This window comes from Nelumbo nucifera, chromosome 2 (assembly GCF_055504915.1).
Source record: "Nelumbo nucifera cultivar China Antique chromosome 2, China Antique-T2T, whole genome shotgun sequence".
Taxonomy (NCBI): Eukaryota; Viridiplantae; Streptophyta; class Magnoliopsida; order Proteales; family Nelumbonaceae; genus Nelumbo; species Nelumbo nucifera.
Genome location: NC_142650.1, coordinates 43,949,209 through 43,972,327, shown reverse-complemented (window position 1 = coordinate 43,972,327; position 23,119 = coordinate 43,949,209). Strand labels below are relative to the sequence as shown.

The window sequence follows — 23,119 nt, the reverse complement described above, 5'->3', positions numbered from 1 at the left end:
TATGATTTCCTATTATTGATGACAGGATCATGACACATAAAACATGGATCTAGATTCAACACTTTGTAGCCAAGGGAACACCATGTGTTTTATCACAATTTTCTCCTGCATTTTTTTATCAGAAACAAATCAAACCAATTTTACTAAGATACTATTGAATGAAAGATACAGATATAGCAAAGCTACAAGAAACTTAACTCATGTACCTATAAAAAGGTAACTTATGACTGCCTATCTCCAAGGAAGACCAAACCATGCCCATAATTATGTATAATTCCTATACATCTGTTAAACATATGCAACCAAGATATGGGAGTTTGGTTTGGCCTTGATAGGCCCACTCCATCTTCTGATTGGGCCCCAAGGTGTTCAGGTGCTGATATGGGGCAAGGGCATGGATATGAAAAATAGGGATATAGATTTCTTGAAATCCAGGACTAGGTTTAGAGAATAAGTATCCCATTTAATATGCTAGTACTATGCTTACACTTATAATTTTTTAAGCTCATTGTCATTTTTTAACATACATATTGTCAAATTTACAGAAATTCTAATATACAAACACTTTTTATAGTATAAATTTTTAGATATGCCATTTTTGTATATTTTAAAAGTATTAATTTCATAAGTGTCTATGCAGTATCCAGCATCGTATTGGGTACACTTTGTGTATAAAAGGGGTACACTAATCATGAATTGTTGTCCAGGTATTCTATACTGGTTCCATTGTTAGGCTGGGATTTGTTGGGAAACATAAACCTAGCTCAGCCTGGTTTTTGCTGCTGCTTGCTACCTCTAGTTATGGGGCAAATGGTGAACAGCTTTCTTATGTGCTTGTTAGTCTAAATGAAATATTTAAATAAACCCAGCAGATAGTCGCAACATACAGATAAAAAAAAGTTTTTATGCTTTCGTAGACCATTTCAAACACATTAAGACTGTTTTCTGGTGGTTACTTGACATTTCATGATTTTAATTTACCTTCCATGCTTGTTGGTGTGAAGGCTGTAAAGACTTAACCCTTCTTCTAGTACAGATTTCACAGGATCAGGTAAAGGATTCCTGCAGATGCATAAACAATCAGACAGAAAAAGAAAAGCAATGACAAAAATGTTAAAAGAGATCAGTGAAAATGATAGGAGACTGGCTGCATCCCAAAAAATGAAAGATAAATATGAGGCAAAAATTTCCCATAAATGTTTCATTATTATTTTTTTTCAGCAGACGAGCTACAATAACCACAAATTCAACATCTAAGTAAGATATGGAACTGCAAAACATTGGTTTGAACTTTGAAGCATAGGAAACTATCATTAAGGATCTGAGCATTGAGACTAAAAAACAGGGCCATACCCAAAGTTGGTCCTGAGCCCTGACTATTTGGGGTCTTGGGAAGGGTGGACAGGATGCAGACCTAATCTTAGCCACTTTTTGCACAAGGTGGCTTTTCATGCTTGTCAGATAGAGATCTTACATACACTAGAAAGGCATTGAATCCACTGGCTAGCAATTAAAGCATCCATAGGCAAGTTATCTGAATTTTACATTTTTTCATCAATAACAGAAGAATTTCGTTTATTATGGAAACAAGTACAAAGAAGCACCACAGAGAGAGATAAGCTCTCTCAACTCACTCCGGGATGACCACTAGAATTATAAATTACAACACAGCCCCCAAAAGTTGATCCCTTCCCAGCCCTTGCTTAGCCAAAACATCAGCAAAAGCATTTGCACTTCTTTTTACCTACTGCAGCTTAGCTTCCATATTTTGTGTAATGCACTAAAACTTTCTTTTTTCATTAGCAAAATTCTAACAACCAATCTCCTCTTTTCGTAGCCAGCTTACTACTAACTTTGAGTCCCCTTCTATTATCAGCCTACTGATGTTCAACTCCTTTGCCTTTTGAATTCCATCCATTCCCAAATAATAGCAACAAATGGGTATGATATTAATAAGTGGTAGCAAGTCTCACCATTTGCCTTACAAACGATACACCGGTTAGGGGAAAGACACCAATTTTGTCTTTCTTTGAAGAAGATCACAAGTGTGATTCTTTCCATGAAACTTCCCAACAAAAACCACTCACCCTAGTCCTTAACCAAAAATGGCATTAAAGAACTGTCTTTAGATTAATCCAAATATGACAACTGTAATTTTTTTGTAAAATTGTAATATTAGGTTAATCCAAATATGGAAATGACACACAATTGAACTACTCATTGATGAAGAATCTAAGTTGTGAATCATGTCTCTTATGGGAGGAACAATCTTGCCAAGGTTATCGTGGATTAATCTCCCTTGTACAGTTTTGTTTATCCAAATCATAAACCCTTGGTTCGATCAGAAAGAGAGATGGGGGAAAGGGGAGCAAGAAAAAGAAAACAATTTCCCTTTTGATCAGGATAATAACAAAAAATGTTATTAACATCTCTATGAAGCTACAAAACCAATCTCATCAGAAAATTGATGCTAGCTTGAGACAGCTCGAGTTTCTATCATCAAATACACCGGAAGTCCACTGACCTATCTGCATTGAGCAATGGCATCTTGACAAGGGCTCCAAAACGCTCAACTAGTTCGCTCTCAAATTCTTTGCGATTCTAGAAAGAGTAAATTGACATCAAAGAGAAGAGGATGAAAAAAGGGTCAGAGTCAGAGTTATGAAATAAATACTCCATTAATAGCAAAGATGCCATACCTTGCCCTCATAAAGGTGGTAAAACATCAGCAGGACATAACCAGCATTTGCAGATGCTTTGTCAAGATTTCCCTTTAAAAATACAAAAATATGTTAAGGCATGAGAAAATTGCTTGAATTATATATCACGTACAGTATGCCTTCTTATAATCATTAATCTTGCTGGAAAGGAAATCTATTACTTTTTTTTCCTTTTTTTTGGAGAAGATAACTAAGCATAATGCATTACATGGAAAAAAGAAGGTTGTAGGGCAAGGGGTTGCACAAAGAATGCATAGAAATTGGAGCAGAAGTCCTTCACTTGCATAAAATTAATCAGGTAAGAAGCTTTCACTATACAAAAAGACCCTCCCAACCCCCAACTTGGCTAGCCAATCTGTTATTGCTCTTAATGCCCTAAAAATCTAGCACATCTGAAATTCTGAATTGAGCTACCAATTACTTATTAGGAAATATTAGTTAGGAGTATTATAGTGTACCCTAATTATATTTGTTTTATGCATGCCTTGCCTTTACCTTTACAACTTCCTAGTATGCATGTAATAAACTAACAGTCCAATGCTAAAGTCATAACGCTAGTCTATTAAATAAAAGTTCATCAACTTGACCAGAAAAAGGATAGAGGAAAAGGTTAGACCAGCATATAAAATGGACATACCGTGACGTAAGGCCATGTAAGAGCTTTTCATGTCCTCTTTAATGATTGAAATTTCTTATGCACCATTACAATCATATCTTCATTTTGAAGGACTTTGGAATCATCACTTCATTATTGAATGAATTAACCATCTCAATGATTGTCACAGCTGATTGGAATTAAGGACACATTCTAAACAAAAATGAGAACAGGTAATATGCATAGGGAAGTGGTGGTGTTTGTTTTTACCTTTTTTTTTGGAGCGGCATCTTGGAGATATGGACCATGTGTTAGTGCTGATTTTTTCTATTCAGCCACATATGCAGAATTCTAGGCTCAATATTATGCAATAGTTAAAATAGCATCCGATCAAGTATCCCTTAGACTAGCCCACCCCACCTTGACCCAAATCACCCTGGATCTTGCACAGGTTGTGTCAGTGATTTAAAAGGCATGCCTAGCGCACAGGTGAAACTCTGGGAACCCCCTATTTGCTAATGTTGTTTATTCATTCCTCCTAATAAAAGATATTTTTACAAGATAATTAAAATTATAAAATCATTTTTTTGTAGCAATTAAGAATTTAAGACCCTAACATGGACCTGTTTAGGCTTGCCTTAGGGCTTGGTACAATATTTAACATCACATTAGGAATGAACAATATTTAACATCACATTATCTATTTGAAATAATGCAGCTGAGAAAGAAATGAAGAAATGAAAAGTTTGACATGTTTGAATATGTTTTGTATGCTATTTTTTATTTTGTTTTTGCATTTTTCACTTTGAACATGTTTTTGTATGTTATGTTTATGTATTTTAATATGAGCTAATAGGATTTTTAAAACATTTAGTTTAAAATTAAAGTTTGTATTTTTTAATTAATACTATTTTAATATTTTTTAATTTATTTTGATTTTTTACTTTTTTTTTTATTTTTTTTAATTTTCTACCTTGCTTCGAAGAGGTGCACCTTGAGTGCAAAATGGCCTTTGCATTTTTTTTGCACCTTGAGCTTTTAAAACATGGTTCAGTTCATTTTGAACCTTTCCTAGGTTGATGCCTCCATGTTAGATGGAACAATCTTTAACAACCCAGGGAGGATTCCCTATTGCCCCTAACAAGGTAGCAACCTTGCCACCTTGCTTTAGGGCTAGATTGATGATAGGACTTATGGTTTAGAAGATCGGGAGATATGCCTCACAGTTTCAAAGATGGCAAGTTATTAGGTCAAAGGCTGGACTATATATTAGACATGCAGCACAGTTTTCGCAGCCTAAAATAGATGCATGAACAGAGAAACCCCTAGAGTTGACATGGCAAGTTATTCTTGGCTTGGAATTCCACATAAACAGGATTCTGTTAGGATCTTTGAGCAGCAAAAAATAACTTTTAGGCCATAGGTTGCCTTTTTGACGATTATAGATGTGATGATTGAAAGGTTCTTGAAAAAACTGCACTAGCCAATCTACTAGTCTATCTTATTTCTCTTTCTCCATGCTGACATGGGTGGTGGAGATTCTTGAGAAGAAAATGCAGTTTCTTCCCTGTTTTGGCGGGATGACCCAAAAGATGAAATGTGATAATCTTGTAGAGTAACAAAGGATTTCCTCTCCAAAAGAAAATGGGGGCCTTATTATTAAACCATTTCAGTTGATGAACAAGTAATGTAGGCATGGAAGCTTCTGTAGATCTATAAATTAGTCCACTCATAAAATATTCTTGTAGATCTATAAAAGAAAATGACAACTATTTAATGGCAGTTCTTTTTGTCCATTTGTAAGATATTATTGAGCCTTACTGTCCACTTGTAAGCTTGTAAGCTTCTGTAGATCTATAAAATGGCAGTTCTTTTTATCCACTTGTAAGATATTCTTGACCCTTATCATCAACTATTTAATCTCCCTTAGTCACCTTTCACCTCTGGATTATGTCATTGCATAGCCTTTGTCAGTCTTAACCCATGTGCAGCAGCCAACAACTAAGACTTGTTGCATTTCCAAATCCAATAGGTTTTAGACTTTAAAAATCATTTAATGTAACATTAACATATAAAGTGATGTAATATCTCAGTTATGTACTGAAGGGGTACTTTGGTCCATTTACCTCCTTTTAAGTTATGTATGGTTGCCCTAATATATAAATAGAATACCTGGTGCCACCAGCCAGAACTTTTGACTCTCACACTTTTTTTCTCTCTTCTCTCCTTCCTTGGAAAACATGGTATCAAAGCAGGACGGTGCTCTCTAAATCTGTTCTTCTCTGATCATAGCACATCTTCTTTCTTTCCTGGACTGAGAATGGAAGGAACAAACTTGTCCCAGACCTGAGAACACTTCGGCCCCTCTCTCTCTACTCAGAACTTGACTGTAATCTAAGAAGGACAATATCAGAGATATGTCGATGGTTGATTGAAGCTTTTCCTAGTGATCGGTGATTATTTTTTCTGTTCTTCTGTTATTTCTGGGTTGGAATCTTCAAAGAATCTTCTCAGACTGAACAGGGGTAAGAACTAAATTGTTTGTAGCCTTAGTTCTTGGCAGTAAGACCAAGGACAGGCTAAGTTCTGCATTGGCCGAATGGTGTAGGGGGTGTTTGACCCTGCTTTGGATCTGTAGATCCAAATCTGAAAGGTTTTGAAACCTTTGTAGGTCATGAGTGACCTGGTTCGATTGGCAGGGTAATGCAGTTGCTTCTATTGATGTTTCTGTGGCTTGTATTGGCCTTGGAGAGGTCTGACAGAGATGTACATGTGTGTGACAGCAGTTGCTGTGTGTGAATGTGCTTTTTGCATGCATAAAAATCTCTAGGGAGTGGGGGTGGTTGTCATCTGTGTGTGTGGACTGAAAGATAACAGTATTATTCACTCTAGAGTTATTATATATGGCAATTGAAGATTCTGCAACATTAGGAACTACATCTAATCAGGGTGGACTGAATGGTGGTTCTATGACTATCACTCCCTTGGATGGTAGGAATTACTTGGCTTGGTCCAAGGAGATACGGCTGTATATTACAGCCAGGGTAGTATCAAAGGGAACCTAGATAGGGACTGCTGAATATGACAAGTGGGACCAAGAGAACTGCATGATTATGTAGTGGCTTTTGACATCCATGTTACCTTCCATTAAACAGAATTTCACGTGGGCTGAGACAGCTAAGAAATATGGGAACAGGCAAAAGCAACGTATTCAGAGCAAAGGCATTATGCCAAAATTTACAAATTACAAGAAGAATCTTAAATATGTAAGCAGGGGGAGAGGAGTTTATCTGCCTACTATTCAGCCCTAACTTCAGTCTAGAAAGAGTTGGATTACTACTAGAGCATTGAGTGGGAAAGTGAAAAAGATGCCAAAGCTTATAAACAACTTGTATCTCAGCAACGTGTTTTTGCTTTTCTATTGGGCTTCAATCCCATGTACGAGCCCATGGGTAGTGACACGAAATTTTACTGGAATTGACATTTTCCCAATGAACACTACCAGCACTATGTGGAGACAAGAGATAGTTTCCATTTCCATTTCCATGGGTAGCAGCATGAAATTTTACTAGAATCGACATATTCCCCAATGAACACTACCAATACTATGTGTAGTCCAAGAGATAGTATTATAACATAAGTTGGTGACAACATTGTAGATATGTGAAGTAACAATGTTATTGACTACCTAACCTACATGATTATCACTTGGAGCTAGCTCAATATTCATTTCAAACATGAAGTTAAATATTAGCTTTTTGTTTGTGTAATAGATTATTTGGTTGATCTATTACAACCATTTACATTTTCTATGGGTTAAAATTTTGCTTTAACTCATTCTATCATGAAGCTCTGAATCTTAAGGTTTACAGGGCAACTTCAGAACATATTCTTTTGTCTATAACCTTAGTTTCTTAGCTTTGTTTAATGATTTGGAACAAGACAATAATTCAAAAAGGTGTGCCTATGCTTCTTTATCATTTCATAAAATACCATTCTATATTTTGCATATTTTACAATGTTTCCTCCATGTCTATAATTTTTACAATATTTTCATACGATATTTCCAACATGTTTCTTATATTTGGATGACCAACATTTCCATCGACAATGTTTCCTTGCTAGAGTGCAGATCTTGGGCAGCAAGGACCTTCCATTTGTCCAAGAGGTATATATGCCTTAGTCCAGCTAGAGGAACGTAGGAAATCAGCTATGAATGCTCTTGAGGGAGAGATTATTGCCTCAGCAATAAGGGGAAACATAAACTTGGGAAAAAAGGGGAGAAGGCCAAAAAAGAGCAAATGATAAAGACAAACTGTGGTGCATTCATTATCAGAAATCCAGGCACACCCGTAAAAGTTGTTGAGTTGACCGGGAAGCCAAAGTGGGCACAAGAGCTGAGCAAGAAGTCAGCGCAGGATCAGAATAAGAAACCAAATCAGAAGAAGTATACATCAACCAGCTTAGCATCACAGGATTCATAGTATTGGTAATTCAGCAGTCAATTCATCTCAAGATTGCCTCCCCTGTTCTGATCTCAAGGAGGATATTATTAACTCCTTCCATGACCATTTGGAGCAATAAGGTTAGGGCTCTCCAACATGCAGATACTGAAACTACACCTTTGGCTTCTTTTGCATCATTCTCAGGTAACTTAGCCTTTGCTTTCCATGTAACCTCTAGCACTTTGAAATCCCCATGGATTATTGATTCCGGTGCCTCGAACCATATGATTGGTAAGTCAACCCATTTCTCTGGCAGAGAGATAAAGTGAGTTTAGCAGATAGATCCTTCTCCATCATTGCTAGCTAGGGATCTATATCTTTGCCCTTTGGTCTTCCAATATCAGATGTCTTGCATGTTTCAAGATTGCCTATTAATTTATTGTTTGTTAGCAGTATTAAACATGCATTGAACTGTTCATTAACCTTTCTTCCACATTCTTGTGTTTTTCAAGATTTGGCCTTCGAGAAGACGATTGGCAAGGGATAATGGTTGATGGCCTCAATATGCTAGAGAATAAAGTTGGTCTTACCGTTTTAGAGTCCTTGAGTCAGTCAAGTAAGAGTCAAGTCATGTTGTGGCACCATCATTTGGGCCATATGTCCTTTAAGTCTTTTTAAGTATTTATTTCTAGATTTGTTTAAGTCTGTTAGTTAGTGACTTTTAATGTCAAGTGTGTCAATTGAGTAAGCATTGTAGAAATTCATTTCCTTTATGTAATAAAATATCAGATCTTCCTTTTTATCTTGTGTATTCTGATGTTTGGGGCCTTGTTAATATTCCAACCGAGAATGGTTGTAAGTACCTCATTTCATTTATTGATGATTTTTCACAGTACACTTAGGTTTATCCTATGCACTCTCGAGAAGTTCCTAGACTAGTGAAAGACTTTTAGCACATGATCTATGGTGATCTGACTTTTTTTGCTTCCTATGGCTCCTTTCACCGAAGCTCCTATGTTCGAACCCCTCAACAAAATGGGGTTGTAGAACGGAAATATCGTCATCTCCTAGAAGTTGCTTAGGAATTACTCTTGCAAATGAATGTCCCAAAAGGATTTTGAATGGATGTTGTCATTACTCAACCTATGTTATCAATCGTATGCCATGTCGGTTATTGGAATATAGGACTCCACATGAGCTTCTTTTCCCTAAGGTTCCTTTGTTTCCCATACCCATGTGTGTCTTTAGTTGCCAATGCTTTGTTCATGATCTATCTTCTCCCACCTGAAGTAAGATTGATCCTAAAGATATTGTTTGTATTTTCCTTGGTTATCCTCTTTCTTAGAAGGGTTACCATTGTTTTGACCCCATTTCTAGAAAATAGTTTGTGTCTATGGATGTCTTGTTCTTTGAGAATACTCCCTATTTTCGGTTACCTCCTCTTCTTAACCCTCCTCCATTCTATGTCTTCCATAGACAATGTTATAAAAGCTAAGGCCAGCAAAGTTCAACAGTTATGGAGCTACTTGAAGTTGTGCAATCAATGCCATCAGACTCTCAGGGGTTAGATCCCTCACCCCATCCGGATACCATCATTCTGGTTGATACCCCTGAACCTATTGATATTGATACTTCAAATTATGACCTGGATTTTCCCATTGCAAAGAGGAAAGGTGTCAAATCATGTACCACACACCACCCTATGGCTCACTTCTGATCCTATGAGAATATTTCACCCTCATTTCGTGCTTTCCTTTCAGCCATTGATAGTGTTCCCCCTTCCTAAGAGTGTTATAGAGGCTTTATCAATTCCTGAATGAACAAATGCTATGGAGGAGATTAATGCCTTGCATAGAATGGCACATGGGAGTTGGTAGATCTTCCTGAAGGAAAGGAACTTGGGTGGTGTAAATAGGTGCACAATTGAGAGAAATAAGGCTCGCTTGATTGCAAAAGGTTTTACTCAAGTGTATAGGGTTGATTGTGTAGAAACCTTTCTCCAATAGAAAAAATGAACTCTATTCAGGTCCTCCTCTCTCTAACAGAAAGTCCGGATTGGGAACTCCAATTAGATATTAAAAATGCATTATTGAATGGTGATTTGGAGAAAGAGGTGTACATGACCCAACCTCCCAGTTTCTGTGCTAAGGGTAGTGAACAGAAAGTTTGCAAATTGAAGAAGTCTCTGTATGGGTTCAAACAATCCCCTAGGGCCTGGTTCAGATAGTGCCAAACTGACCACATTCTTTGTAAAGAAGGAACAAGGAAAAACTGCAGCCTTGATATTCTATGTGGATGACATAGTTATTGTTGGAATAATGTTAAATAACTTAGTTGCAGATGTTAGGGCCTGTTTGGCTAATTAAAGTGTTTTTTTATTTCTGTTATGTCTGTTATTGTACTAAGGGGCACAAGGGTCTTTTCCCTTGTTATTTCTGTCGCCCTATATATAGTAAAATAAACACTGGCGCCGCCAGTACTGTTACATTGCAAACCTTCTCTCTTCTCTCCTCTCTTCTCTTCTCTTCTTCTTCTTCTCTTCTCTTCTCTCCTCTTCCACTCATCTCTGGCCGGCTACACTGTCAAGATGGTATCAGAGCGGGAATGCTGATTAAAAGAGAGCAGATCGATCAACCCTACTGTCAAGAGAAGATCGATCAACCCAAAGAACGGATCGAACAGACTAGCAGAAAAGAAATCTGATTCTGGACTACAGAATAGCTACAACTGGTACAGTTCTCCCTATTTTTTTCTCTTCTTTACTCTCCTTGGTCATGTGCCGAGTGAAAACCCTATGAATCTGGGGCGGCTGAATGCTGTCGAATCATTGTAACCCTAGTTTTCTTGGATCGTGTGATCCTGTTCATGTGTTAAGACAACTGTAGGTCAATGCTAACCTATCTTCTCAATGGTTTGAGTTGACTATAAGTAAGAAGGATCTCCCCTGCTGATTAGTGGCTGTTAGACATTCTGGAATTCTGGTAGGTGGGGACTGATAAAACTATACAGGTCTGAAATCTGCCGAATATTACCTCAGTTTTTGTCCGGAATTTGGTACTGTTTGTGCTCAATCTGGTTGGTAAACCCGAGTGTGTGGGTGTGAACTGAGTGGAGCATTGTTTTGTGGAGTAAGGAGGGGTCCTAAGTCCGGTGTTTGGGACTGATTAACTGCTTGACCATGTCGACTGAGAATTCTGCTACTTCAGAGATCTTAGGGAGCCACAATGGAGTGAGTGGGGGAATGGATATGAGCTTTCCCATGGCTGTCATTCCCTTTGATGGTCTGAATTACCTTGAGTGGTCTAGGGGGATAAAACTCTACATCACTGCTAGGGGGCGAATATGATACATCAATGGGAGAGTAAAGGAACCGAAGTATGGAAGTGCTGAGCATGATAGGTGGAACCAAGAGAACAGTATGGTGATGTCTTGGCTCTTGGTTTCAATGCTGCCACGAGTAAGGAAGACTTTTATGTGGGCTGAAACTGCTTGTGAGATATGGGAACAAGCGAAGTCCACTTATTCAGAACAGAGACACTATGCCAAGATATATCAACTACAAGCTGAATCTTCTACTTGCAAGCAGGGGGAGAGGAGTCTCTCGATGTACTATTCTGATTTGACATCAATATGGAAAGAACTTGATCACTATCAGAATGTGAATTGGAAGTGTGATGAAGATGCAAAGGCCTATAAGTCACTTGTATCACAGCAACGTGTGTTTGCCTTCCTCCTAGGGCTGAATTCGTCATATGAGTTCATCAGGGTACAGATCTTGGGTAGTAAAGACTTGCCATCAGTCCAGGAGGTGTATGCCTTGGTGCAGTCAGAAAGCAGAAGAAGTGTGATAAATGGTGTAGAAGAGGAGTCAGTTGCCCTAGCGGTCCGGGGAAGTTCAGATACAAATGTCGGAGGTGGCTTTAAAAGGGGTGACACTCAGAAAAAATCAGAAGATAAAAGTAAGCTTTGGTGCACTCACTGCCAGAAGACACGACACACTAAAGATACATGCTGGGATCTCTATGGAAAACCTAAATGGGCACAGGATTTGGGTAAGAAGTCAGCACCGGATCAGGGCAAGAAACCAGGCCAGCAGAATAAAAAAAGGTATAACTCAGCTAATATGGCATCGATAGAGACTAGTCCTTCCGTAACTCAGGAGAGACATCCCGGTTCTGACCCTAAGGAAGATATTATCAACTCCTTCCATGAACATTTGGAATTGTATGGTAGGACTCTCCGCCAGGTGGATTCTGGGCCTACTCCTTCTACCTCATTTGCGTCTACATCAGGTAATGCCACAGCCTTCCATGTGTCATCTCATACTACTGATTCACCTTGGATTATTGACTCCGGAGCCTCAAATCACATGACCGGTAAGTCAAATTTGTTCCAGACATATAACCTTCTCTCTGGGAGAGATAAGGTAAGACTGGATGATGGTTCTTTTTCTACCATAGCTGGCCGAGGCACCATATCTCTCCCACTTGGCCTTACTCTTCCTAATGTCCTGCATGTTCTGAAATTACCTATTAATTTGCTGTCCATTAGTAGTATTACTCACTCTTTGAACTGCTCAGTCACCTTTTTTCCGTCTTCGTGTGTGTTTCAGGATTTGACCTCGAGGAAGACGATTGGTAGAGGAAGCATGGTGGATGGTCTCTACGTGCTGGAGAATAATGCTGGTCTAGTGGCGACTGAGTCCACAAGTTCGTCGAGTGAGAGTCAGGCCTATTTATGGCATAGTCGTTTAGGTCATCTTTCTTTTGAGTCGTTAAAAGTTATGTTCCCAAAGTTGTTTGAGTCTTTGTCAGTGAGTCAGTTACAATGTCAAACTTGTCAGTTGAGTAAGCATTGTAGAAGTTCTTTACCTTTAAGAAATAAAAGATCTGAATTTCCATTTCATATTGTTTATTCTGATGTTTGGGGCCCTGTTACTCTACCTACTGCGGCTGGCTATAAGTATTTTGTTACTTTGATTGATGATTATTCTCGATACGCTTGGGTTTACCCTATGTGATCTCGAGATGAAGTGCCACAAATTGTGAAAGATTTTCAACGCATGGTGTTCACTCAGTTCCAAACGGAAATTCATATTTTCCAGTCGGACAATGCAAAGGAATATTTCCATAGTGATCTCACGAAGTTCTTTGCTTCGAGTGGGTCACTTCAGCGAAGCTCTTGTGCCAGGACACCCCAACAAAATGGTGTGGCTGAATGAAAAAACCGTCACCTTCTCGAAATTGCTCGTGGCTTGCTGATTCATATGAATGTGCCAAAACAGTTCTGGATGGATGCAGTATTGTGTGCGACATATATCATCAATCGCATGCCCTCTCGGCTACTAGAGTATAAGGCCCCACATCAGCTCTTGTTCCCTACAGCCCCGCTGTCCACCATTCCGATGTGTGTTTTTGGGTGTCGTTGTTTTGTCCACAACCTGTCACCTACTCGTGGTAAACTTGACCCTCGGGCTATTCCTTGTGTTTTTCTTGGTTACCCTTCATCTCAAAAGGGGTATCGTTGCTATGATCCCATTGCCCACAAGTACTATGTTTCCATTGATGTCTCATTCTTTGAGAGTCAACCGCTCTTCTTGGTTTCTCCTCAGGGGGGGAGTAGGGTTGAGGAGAAACAGGCGATGACTCAGATTCAACTACCTCCTTTACTCGATCCTCCTCCGTTCCGGGTTTTTCATCGTCGCCATAAGAGCCAGCAGAGTTCAAGAGCCGTGGAGCCAGACACTATGCAACCAACATCATCGGATTCACCCGAGGCAGATCCGTCTCATCAGCCAGGTACACTTGCTCCCATTGCTCCTTTAAATGTTGATTCACCTGTCCCCAATGATCTTAATATTCCTATTGCTAAGAGAAAGGGTGTTAGATCTTGTACCACTAATCATCCTATCTCTAACTTTGTGTCCTATGAGCATGTTTCACCTTCGTACCGTGTCTTTCTCTCTTCTGTGGATAGTGTTCCCATCCCTAAGACCGTGGCAAAAGCTTTGTCAAAACCTGAATGGACAGATGCAATGCAGGAAGAAATTGATGCCTTACACAAAAATGGTACGTGGGAGTTGGTAGATCTTCCTGAGGGGAAGGAATCAGTGGGGTGCAAGTGGGTGTTCACAGTGAAACACAAAGCTGATGGAACTGTTGAAAGGTACAAGGCTAGACTGGTAGCAAGAGGCTTCACACAGGTATATGGAGTGGACTATGCAGAGACTTTTGCTCCAGTAGCGAAGATGAACTCTATCTGGATTCTCCTTTCCTTGGCAGCAAATCTTGACTGGGATCTTCACCAATTGGACATCAAGAATGCCTTCTTGAATGGTGACTTGGAAGAGGAGGTGTACATGACCCAACCCCCAGGGTTCTGTGCCAAAGGTAGTGAATAAAAGGTGTGCAAGTTAAAAAAGTCCCTATATGGGTTGAAACAATCACCTCGGGCTTGGTTTAGTAAGTTCCATTTAGCAGTCCAACAGATGGGATTCAAACAATGCCAGCCAGATCATACCCTGTTTGTAAAAAGAGGTGAAGGTAAAATTGCAGCTCTTATTGTGTATGTGGATGACATAGTGATCACAGGAGATTGGGAGGCTGAAATCCAGAGACTAAAAAAATTCTTAGCCACTAAATTTGAGGTGAAGGATCTAGGCCCCTTACGATACTTTCTTGGAATTGAAGTTGCCCGCTCTCACAAGGGCATCTTTATTTCCCAACGGAAGTATGTACTAGATCTACTAGAAGATACATGCAAGTTGGGGGTAAAACCATTTGATTCAACTATTGAACCTAATCACCATCTGGGAGACAGTCAGGGAGAGTTTTTGAAAGATGTAAAGATGTTCCAGAGACTTGTGGGGAGACTTCTGTATTTGTCTATGACCAGGCCTTATATTGCCTATGCAGTGGGTGTCCTTAGTCAATTCATGCACAACCCGAGGACAACTCACTTTGAGGCTACAGAGAGGATCTTGAGATATCTCAAGAAGTTTCCTGGAGCTGGTTTGTTGTTCCAGAAACACAGTCACTTAAAAGTGGAAGTATATACTGATGCAGATTGGGCAGGAGCAGTCAATGACCGAAAGTCTACCAGTGGTTATTGTGCCTTTGTAGGAGGAAACCTTGTCACATGGAGAAGCAAAAAACAAAGTGTGGTGGCTAGATCTAGTGCTGAAGCAGAGTATAGAGCGATGGATCATGGGGTTGCGGAAATCATGTGGATAAGAAATCTGTTAGGTGAACTGGGTTTCGCAGTAAGCAATCCTACGTCACTCTACTGTGACAATAAAGCTGCCATCAATATTGCTGCTAATCCAGTTCTGCATGATAGGACGAAACACATTGAAGTGGACAAGCATTTTATCAGAGAGAAACTTGAAAGTGGAGAAGTGTGCACACCATATGTCAGCTCGGAAGAGCAACTTGCAGATATCTTCACCAAAGGTCTTCATCATGTGTGGCACAAAGATTTGTGTGACAAGTTGGGCATGATTGACATCTATGCTCCAACTTGAGGGGGAGTGTTGGAATAATGTTAAAATAACTTAGTTGCAGATGTTAGGGCCTGTTTGGCTAATTAAAGTGTTTTTTTTTTTATTTCTGTTATGTCTGTTATTGTACTCAGGGGCACAAGGGTCTTTTCCCTTGTTATTTCTGTCGCCCTATATATAGTAAAATAAACATTGGCGCCGCCAGTACTGTTACATTGCAAACCTTCTCTCTTCTCTCCTCTCCTCTTCTCTTCTTCTTCTCTTCTCTTCTCTCCTCTTCCACTTATCTTTGGCCGGCTACACTGTCAAGAGTTATTACTGGCAATTAGGTCTTAGAGATATGGTGGTTTAGGAAATTGACAAACTCTACCCCTACTGTTTACATATGGTCTTAAAGTATCCCTAAGTTTCTGACAATTGACCAATCCTCCCTTGTTGCTAACATTCGTTAATAGAAAGAAGGAACATATTTTGCCCATCAGTCTTCTTTAAATGTTCAAAATGAATCATTTGAATAACACCTTGTTGCTCTTTCCCGTATTCTCAAAGGAGAAAACCCCAAAAACAAGAACAACCTTCCCACTACTGGCAACCCATCCACCCTTCTGGAATTCCTTTTACCTTTTATTAGTTTAAATTGACACTGTTTGGAGCCCACTCTGAACATAAGCATTGCCCCACTACAAATCCTCCAATTAAACCAAAGAGTCCGTCCTTCCCTGCAATTCCTAGAAAACTGCAAAAATCCATTTGGTTGTCTCATGATCTAAATGAGGATTCACATTGTCTAGTAACTCAGGCATTTCTTTTTCCATTCAAGCAATGGAGAGAGCTAACCCAATACCCTCTTCTTAACCATCCATGGAGTAGATTTCTAGCAGCCACCATCTGGCCGGTGATACCTGAATGTCAGCCATCTGGGTGGCCTGAGAAGTTGTTCCACAAAAACAAGAAAGAAAGAAAGTGGGGTAGAACTAGAACTGTGGAAATTTCTGAAGAATACCCACCCTCCCAAGTAGAACTGTTCACCTAAAGCAATGGAGGCCATAATGGCAACAACCAGGTTATTATCAGTAACCCAAAGTACACTCATCTATAATAATACTTTATTGCAAACAGTGAAAAGCACTGAGAAAATGATTAAAGTATACCTTCTACGCTTTAAAGTACCCCTAAGTTTGCAATAAAGTATTGGAAAAGGTATTATTATCAAGCAAATTTGCTCTATCCATGCAAGATATCGGCAACATATTGAAACACAAAACCATTTATCAACGATGTGGTTGAAGCAAACTGTTCAAGCACAGAATCACTGACCAATGGTTTATTGGGTTTTAAAAAATTTCTATACATCATGTGGTGTCACATGTGAACAGTTTGTGATGAAACACTAACAGATGTTAACAGCAAGAGAGAACTTAGTCAATTGTCAAAAAACTTGGGGGTACTTTAAGACAATATGTAAACAGCAGGAGTACGGTTTGTCAATTTCCTAAAACTTAGGGGTACTTCAAGAAATTTGCCCTAAACAGAATACATGACGCTGCCAGCCAGAACTTTTGACTCTCTCACTTTTTTCTCTCTTCTCTTCTTCTTCTCCTTTGAAAACATAAAACATCACTGTTAAAAATACATAACATGAATAGCATCTATTTGGCCTGGCCTGATTGGGTTTTGAGGAACCTAACCAAGTCCTGCCCATCATTATACAGGCTTATGACCCTAGGAAAAGGTGGCCCATGAGTAACCTTGCCTGTTTGGAATTGCTTTGATAACTGGAACAGAATCATCTTTATATCTAACAGTAGTGCATAGATGTATGCAAACATGTAAACTTTGAACATTGACCACCCTATAGAGGCCAATTAATATTTTGTATAGGGGTTTATCCTTCAATCAATTCATCAATATGAACTTGCAATTATGTTTGCAAAAAAGTTAATTACAAAATAAGAACTATTGTATAGAGGTGATGATTAAATTTAACCACACAGCACATATCCTCTTCACCCTAAAAAGAGAATTAATAAAAAAAATACAAGCATACCGGGTGATTAACTCGCTGAAGCACACGGAAAATGAAAACAGCTAATGCATCAAGTGAAAACGGATTTGTATCAGTTCCTGTAAATTTCAAACAAAAAGATTAAAAAAAAGAGCTTATCCAATGGTGGATGTACACTGAATCAAATTTTGCAAAAACTAGGTGATTTTGGCATCTCAACCTATTGTGACTTTTTTTATAAGTACCAATTGTAACTTATTTGATTAGTGGCCTATAGTTTTTCCACTTGTATGTCAGAGAAACAGTAAGAAAAGGCCACTGTGATGCATGCTCTTATCCCAGTAAGAGCAACTATGAAAGTTTAGACAGCATTCTAAAAGGATCAAAGTATCAAAGGTAAGGTACAACTAGAATGACACACTGACAAATGATAACAAAAATATGCAAGAAAAGAATTGCTAAAAGAAGAAGCTTTGTGGTCATAGAATGGTAGCTAAAAGGATCGAAGTATCAAGGTGATAAAATGGTAGTTAAGCATCAAAATCATGTCTGACAAATAGTGCAAAATGCATAAACTTTGCCTCTCACCATAATATAGTGAAAATAGTAGATTATGTAGCATGCAAGGATGCATGCACATGGATGAAACAGGCTCATTGGGTACCCAAGCCCCAGAAAACTTGGGGAACGAGCTGCCTCTAGAATAATGCAGGCCATAGCTGGGCCTAAAATTGTTTTCTTTTACTAGTGTGAGGGCACATGCTATGCACTTGTGCAAGTAAAGATAACAATATGTTATCAAATTTAATTTTTCATGACCTGCACTAAAACCAAGGCAAGCAAGGTTCATATTACAAGAAGTCAGTCATCCCAGAGCTGGGCCTAAAATTGTTTCTCCTTGCACAGTAGCTAAATTTTTGTAAGTCTGCAAGGATGACTAATGGCTAAGTTTCCAAAAGCAATTTTAAGGTTTACTTTGAACAATAAAGTAATGCTTATGAAATGTAATGAGAAACTGCTGCACAATTGATAATCATCAATGCCAATGTCCATCGCTATTCATTGTGGAAACACAATTCTGGTTCTCCAATTCCAATCCTTTAGGCGATAACTTCCTTAAAGGAAGCACTCAGCAAAGAAGACATGCTAGATGTGGTAAATTATTGCACCAGAGACAAACTGAATGCAAATGGAACTTGTACTTCCAAGGGAACAAGATAATAACCTTCAGAATCAGGAATCACTGGAACAGCAGAAGCCCTTGTGCTTCGACACATGTCCTCAATCTGCAAAATTGGAAAATGTCCACAACAGTGAACCCTTACAGAGGGAGAAGGATGTAGTAAATAGTGTACATTAAAACAGGTACATGTTAAAAGTCATATAGTGCCAAAGCTTACCTGCCTCCAGACCTCTTCATTAGGTGCATTTTTGTCAGCAAGAGTAATGCTATATGGTTTTCTCCTGCGTTCCTCTGCAACCTTCTGCCAATATCTTCCTGTGGAGTGTGGACAATGCAATTGAATGAAGAAAGATTGAATTAATACTAATCACAAACATTGGTTGAAAGGTTCAAAAGCATAGTACTGACTTTATGACAATGTTTCATTTCAAAATTTTGACCAATCAATTCAGGCTTTAGACTAAATCTTGGTTTTTCATAAATTTCTAAGAGCAACTTAACATATCTCATCATCACAAAGAGGTTCGTGATCCCCTTCTGTATAAAACCATATAAGGTGAAACTCAGAAATTGGAATGGATGTCCATTATTGAATTGACAGAACTATATAGCAACCATTTTCTGGAATTCTGGGTCTCAAAATGACTGAACATATATTACTTGATATATGGGGATACAAACAGGATGTTTACCAATGGTTTTTGTTGTATCATTTTCCCCCCTTATTCTGGAATCAACAATGGAAATTTTCATTAAAATATATGAAAATGTGCACATGGTGGTGAAAGAGGAGGTAACTTTGTTTGCATTTCTTTTTCTGCCATGAAAGAGGAAAATTAGATGAAAGATGTTATACAGAAATTTTCTGGCCTTTTTTAGTTTTTACAATACAAGTGGATCTTTTGGATTTTATTTGCTTCCAAAAAAAAAAGAAATTAATAAAACCAACTATTATGTTTGTGCCTTGGATTCTTTATTGTGACCCATGTCATGACCCACTCCAGATCAAGTTGAGAAAATTCCAACAATACAAGTGTGACCCACGTCATGACCCACGCCTTGGATTCCTTATTGTGCCTTGGGTCCGACCTGAATACGATAAGTTATGTAGTTTGTAGGCAAAATTCCAGCTTTTGGGTCCGGCATGAACACAATAAGTTATGTAGTTTGGGGTTTTCTCTATTATGTATCTTTTGGCTTGAGAGAGAAGTTGAGAGGTTTTGGGTGTTTTGGGGTTTAGGATTTCTGTGAGAGAGGTTGTGCTCTCTTCATTTTATTGTGCCATTCAAATCTGTATTTTTGGCCTCCGAGGTACTAGTCAGCCCATCATACCTTGAAATCTGACAAGTAGGAATTATAATAATATGCCTCTGCTCAATGTATTGATGCAGCTTTACAATCAGATTGAAACTCACAATGATGCTCATTTTTATGCTCCCAATAGTTATCTGGTAGTCTATTTGAGCTATTTCAGCTTCCTGGTGATTTATTTCATTCAGAAGTGAATGAAAAGAACAAAAAAGAAAGCAGGATGACAAGAGCACTTCATGGATATGAAATTCAAATTTTCTGCTGAAAGATGCTAAGAGATAAAATGCATTGCTACTTCCAAGATTGGCAAGCATAATATTATAATTGGTTATGTTTGCATACATCTCATATCCACATGCACAGGAAAGGGGGAGTGGGAATTGGGGTGGAAAGAGACATGGAAAGACACTTAAAAAATAAGCATACATCTCATATTCACATGCACAGGAAAGGGGGAGTGGGAATTGGGGTGGAAAGAGACATGGAAAGACACTTCAAAAATAAGTTCAGGATTCATGCTTAGCATAGAATAGTTGGTTACTTGGTTCCTTTTTGTTCTCTACTGATTGCAAGTGTCCAGTCCAAATTCTTCAACTTCAACTTTTAGCATCTCAAATATGACAAAAGCATCAGCTATTATTTTCTAGTATGACAGCTCGTGAGTGTTATTCTTCCATTATCTTTTTCTTTTTTTGATAAATGATAGAGTTTTATTAAAAAAGAGAAGGGAATACATCAAAATTTACAAGACAAGCCATCTCAATAGGGACGCGAGGTGTGAACCTAAACTACAATACAAATTACAACTGAGCCAAACAAAAGTTCAGACTTATGCACCCCCATCTTTGCAGAAAGAAAAAACAAACACTTCCTTGAGGTACCTCGAGGGATGATGTTACATATGAATGTTCCAAAAAAGTTTTGGATGGATGCTATACTTGCAGCTGCTTATGTCATCAATCACATGCCCTCCAGAGTGCTGAACTACATGGCCTCTCATGAGAGTATTTGGTTGTCGTGCCTTTGTCCATGATTTATCTCTGCCTCATAGTAAATTAGACCCTCAGTCCATTCCCTATATCTTTCTGGGGTATCTCTCTTCTCAAAAATGGTATCGGTGCTTTGATCTCGTTAGTCATAAGTTTTTTGTCTCTATGAATGTCTCCTTCTTTGAGTCTGAACCGTTCTTCCCTGCTTCTCCTCAGGGGGAGAGTAGTGTAGAAGAGGAGAAGCAGGTTCAGGTCTGCCAAGTCTCTCTTCCTTCTATTCTGGACCTTGCCCCCTTTCGTGTCTTCCAACGTACACGCCGTAGAGATCAGCAATGTGACAAAGATGTGGAGCTACCAAACATTGAGCAACCGACACCATCAGACTCCCAGGAGGTAAGTCCAAGCCTTGTTGCATCTATTGATGCCCTTGCTCCTACTGTAGATGACCTTGACATTCCTATTGCTCAAAGAAAGGGAGTCAGGTTGGTGAGGTTTGGTGCAGAGCTATACCCCCTAGGGTTGGTAGTTTTTGTTGGGGAGCCTATCTGGAAAGAATCAACACTGGTGATCTGCTCCAAAAGAAGAGACCCAATACTTGCTTGTCACCTCAGTGGTGTGTTCTGTGTAAAGCAGATGGGGAGATTGGTTTTCACCTACTGGTGTCTTGCCACTTCGCGAGGTCAATTTGGGATTGGGCTTTCTCCTTATTTGGATGCAGCTGGAATCCCCCATCAGACTTGCAGGGCCTTTTCTCCCCTTCCTTTTTCAGGTGGCGGATAAAAAGGGGAAGGACAATGTGGAGAGGACTAAGGACTGCAGTATGTTGGACACTGTGGGAAGAAAGAAACTCTAGGATATTCTTAGAAACTCAGAGAGGAGCAGCAGATCTGAGGGCTATCATACATATTAGGGCGGTACAGTGGCTGAAATCTTTGGAACTATTCACAGATTACACTGTGGATGACATGTTGAGGAAGTGGGGTGAGATTGCAAATTGCACGCAAACCAAGTCAGTAATGAGTGTGGCTTGGACCCCACCACCTAGTGGATTCTTGAAATTAAACTTTGATGGGTGTAGTAGGGGAAACCTGGGACAATCGGGGATCGGGGGTGTTTTTAGAGATGAAAATGGGGTCATCTCTGCTATGTTCTCAGGCCCAATTGGAGTGGGTGACTCCCTTAGAGCTGAGATCTTTGCAGTTATGGAAGAAGTCTGGAAAGCTAAGGAATTGAACATCAAGAAACTCATAATTGAAGGGGATTCATAGGTGGTGATAGGGTGGCTGACTAAAGATCAAAATGATTTATAGAAGTACAATAATGAGAGGAGGAAATTCAAGTGGCTGATGTGGGAGATGGAAGTTAAGACATGTTGGATTAAAAGATCGGCTAATTCCCTAACTGACGGTTTAGCTAAACAAGGGGCAAAAAGGGATTCATTGTTTTGGGCTAAGCTGTAACGTTAGTGTTTTTTTTTTTTTTTTTTCCTTTCTTGAAGCTCTTTGTGACTCTTGGAAGGTAAGTGTGTTTGTCTTCCACTTGTAAATTTTCTACTGATGAATTAATGAAAGTGTTATTGATAAAAAAAAAAAAAAGAAAGGGAGTCAGGTCATGCACTACCAAACACCCCATTACCCAAAGAAGAAAAACAGTCTTTGAGAGTGTGGGACTGTTTGGAATAGATGCAGAAATCAAAAGAAATCGATAAAACAACAGAAAATACTTCTTCTATGGAGTAGAAGGTGAAGAAGGAGATGGTGGCAATAAGGGTTTAGAGTATGAGAGTTTCGAATCTTACTCTCTCTCTAACACCCTAACACTATTTTTATTAAGTTAAATTTGAATAATTACAAGGAGGCCCTTAGTTGGGCAAGAAATTACAAAGAACGTAACATAGAAAGGATGGGCCCAAAATAAGGCCCATTACAAAAAGGAACATAAACAGTAAGAAAGGATAAACAGCCTATGGGCCATTCGACCCATCTTCTCTACACTCCCCCTCAAGCTTAGCATAGATGTCAATCATGCCAAGCTTGCTAGTATCATGCTGAAATTTTGCCTTGGGAATGCCCTTGGTGAGAAAATCTGCTAACGTCCTTCAGATGTGATGAAAGGAAGACATACTTCACCCGAAGAGACCCTTTCTCGAATAAAGTGTCTATCGACTTCAATATGCTTAGTTCTATCATGTTGCACTGGGTTGTGAGCAATGTTGATGGCGGCCTGATTATCACAGTACAACATCATTGGCTTGTCATGCTCAACCCCTAGTTCTTCCATCAATGATTTTAGCCACAATAGTTTAGAAACTCCATGTGCCATGGCCCTGTATTCTGCTTCTGCTGAAGATCAAGCAATAACCGATTGCTTCTT

At 39.0% G+C, this 23,119-nt stretch overlaps 1 protein-coding gene across 2 annotated transcripts in view; it reads right to left on the bottom strand.

The window, feature by feature from the left end:
- The window catches only part of LOC104588646 (tRNA ligase 1-like), a 161,227-nt gene that overhangs the window by 7,661 nt on the left and 130,447 nt on the right, over nucleotides 1–23,119 (bottom strand). For both annotated transcript variants that reach the window (XR_002022202.2, XM_010246663.3), the window contains exons 19-24: nucleotides 18,664–18,761; nucleotides 18,489–18,549; nucleotides 17,306–17,382; nucleotides 2,700–2,771; nucleotides 2,525–2,601; nucleotides 982–1,062 (exon numbers count right to left, since the gene is read on the bottom strand). Coding sequence is in view for 1 of the 2 variants with exons in the window: in XM_010246663.3 (XP_010244965.1) it covers nucleotides 982–1,062; nucleotides 2,525–2,601; nucleotides 2,700–2,771; nucleotides 17,306–17,382; nucleotides 18,489–18,549; nucleotides 18,664–18,761 (466 nt within the window). In the remaining variant the exon portion in view is untranslated. The remainder of the gene's footprint in view (nucleotides 1–981; nucleotides 1,063–2,524; nucleotides 2,602–2,699; nucleotides 2,772–17,305; nucleotides 17,383–18,488; nucleotides 18,550–18,663; nucleotides 18,762–23,119) is intronic.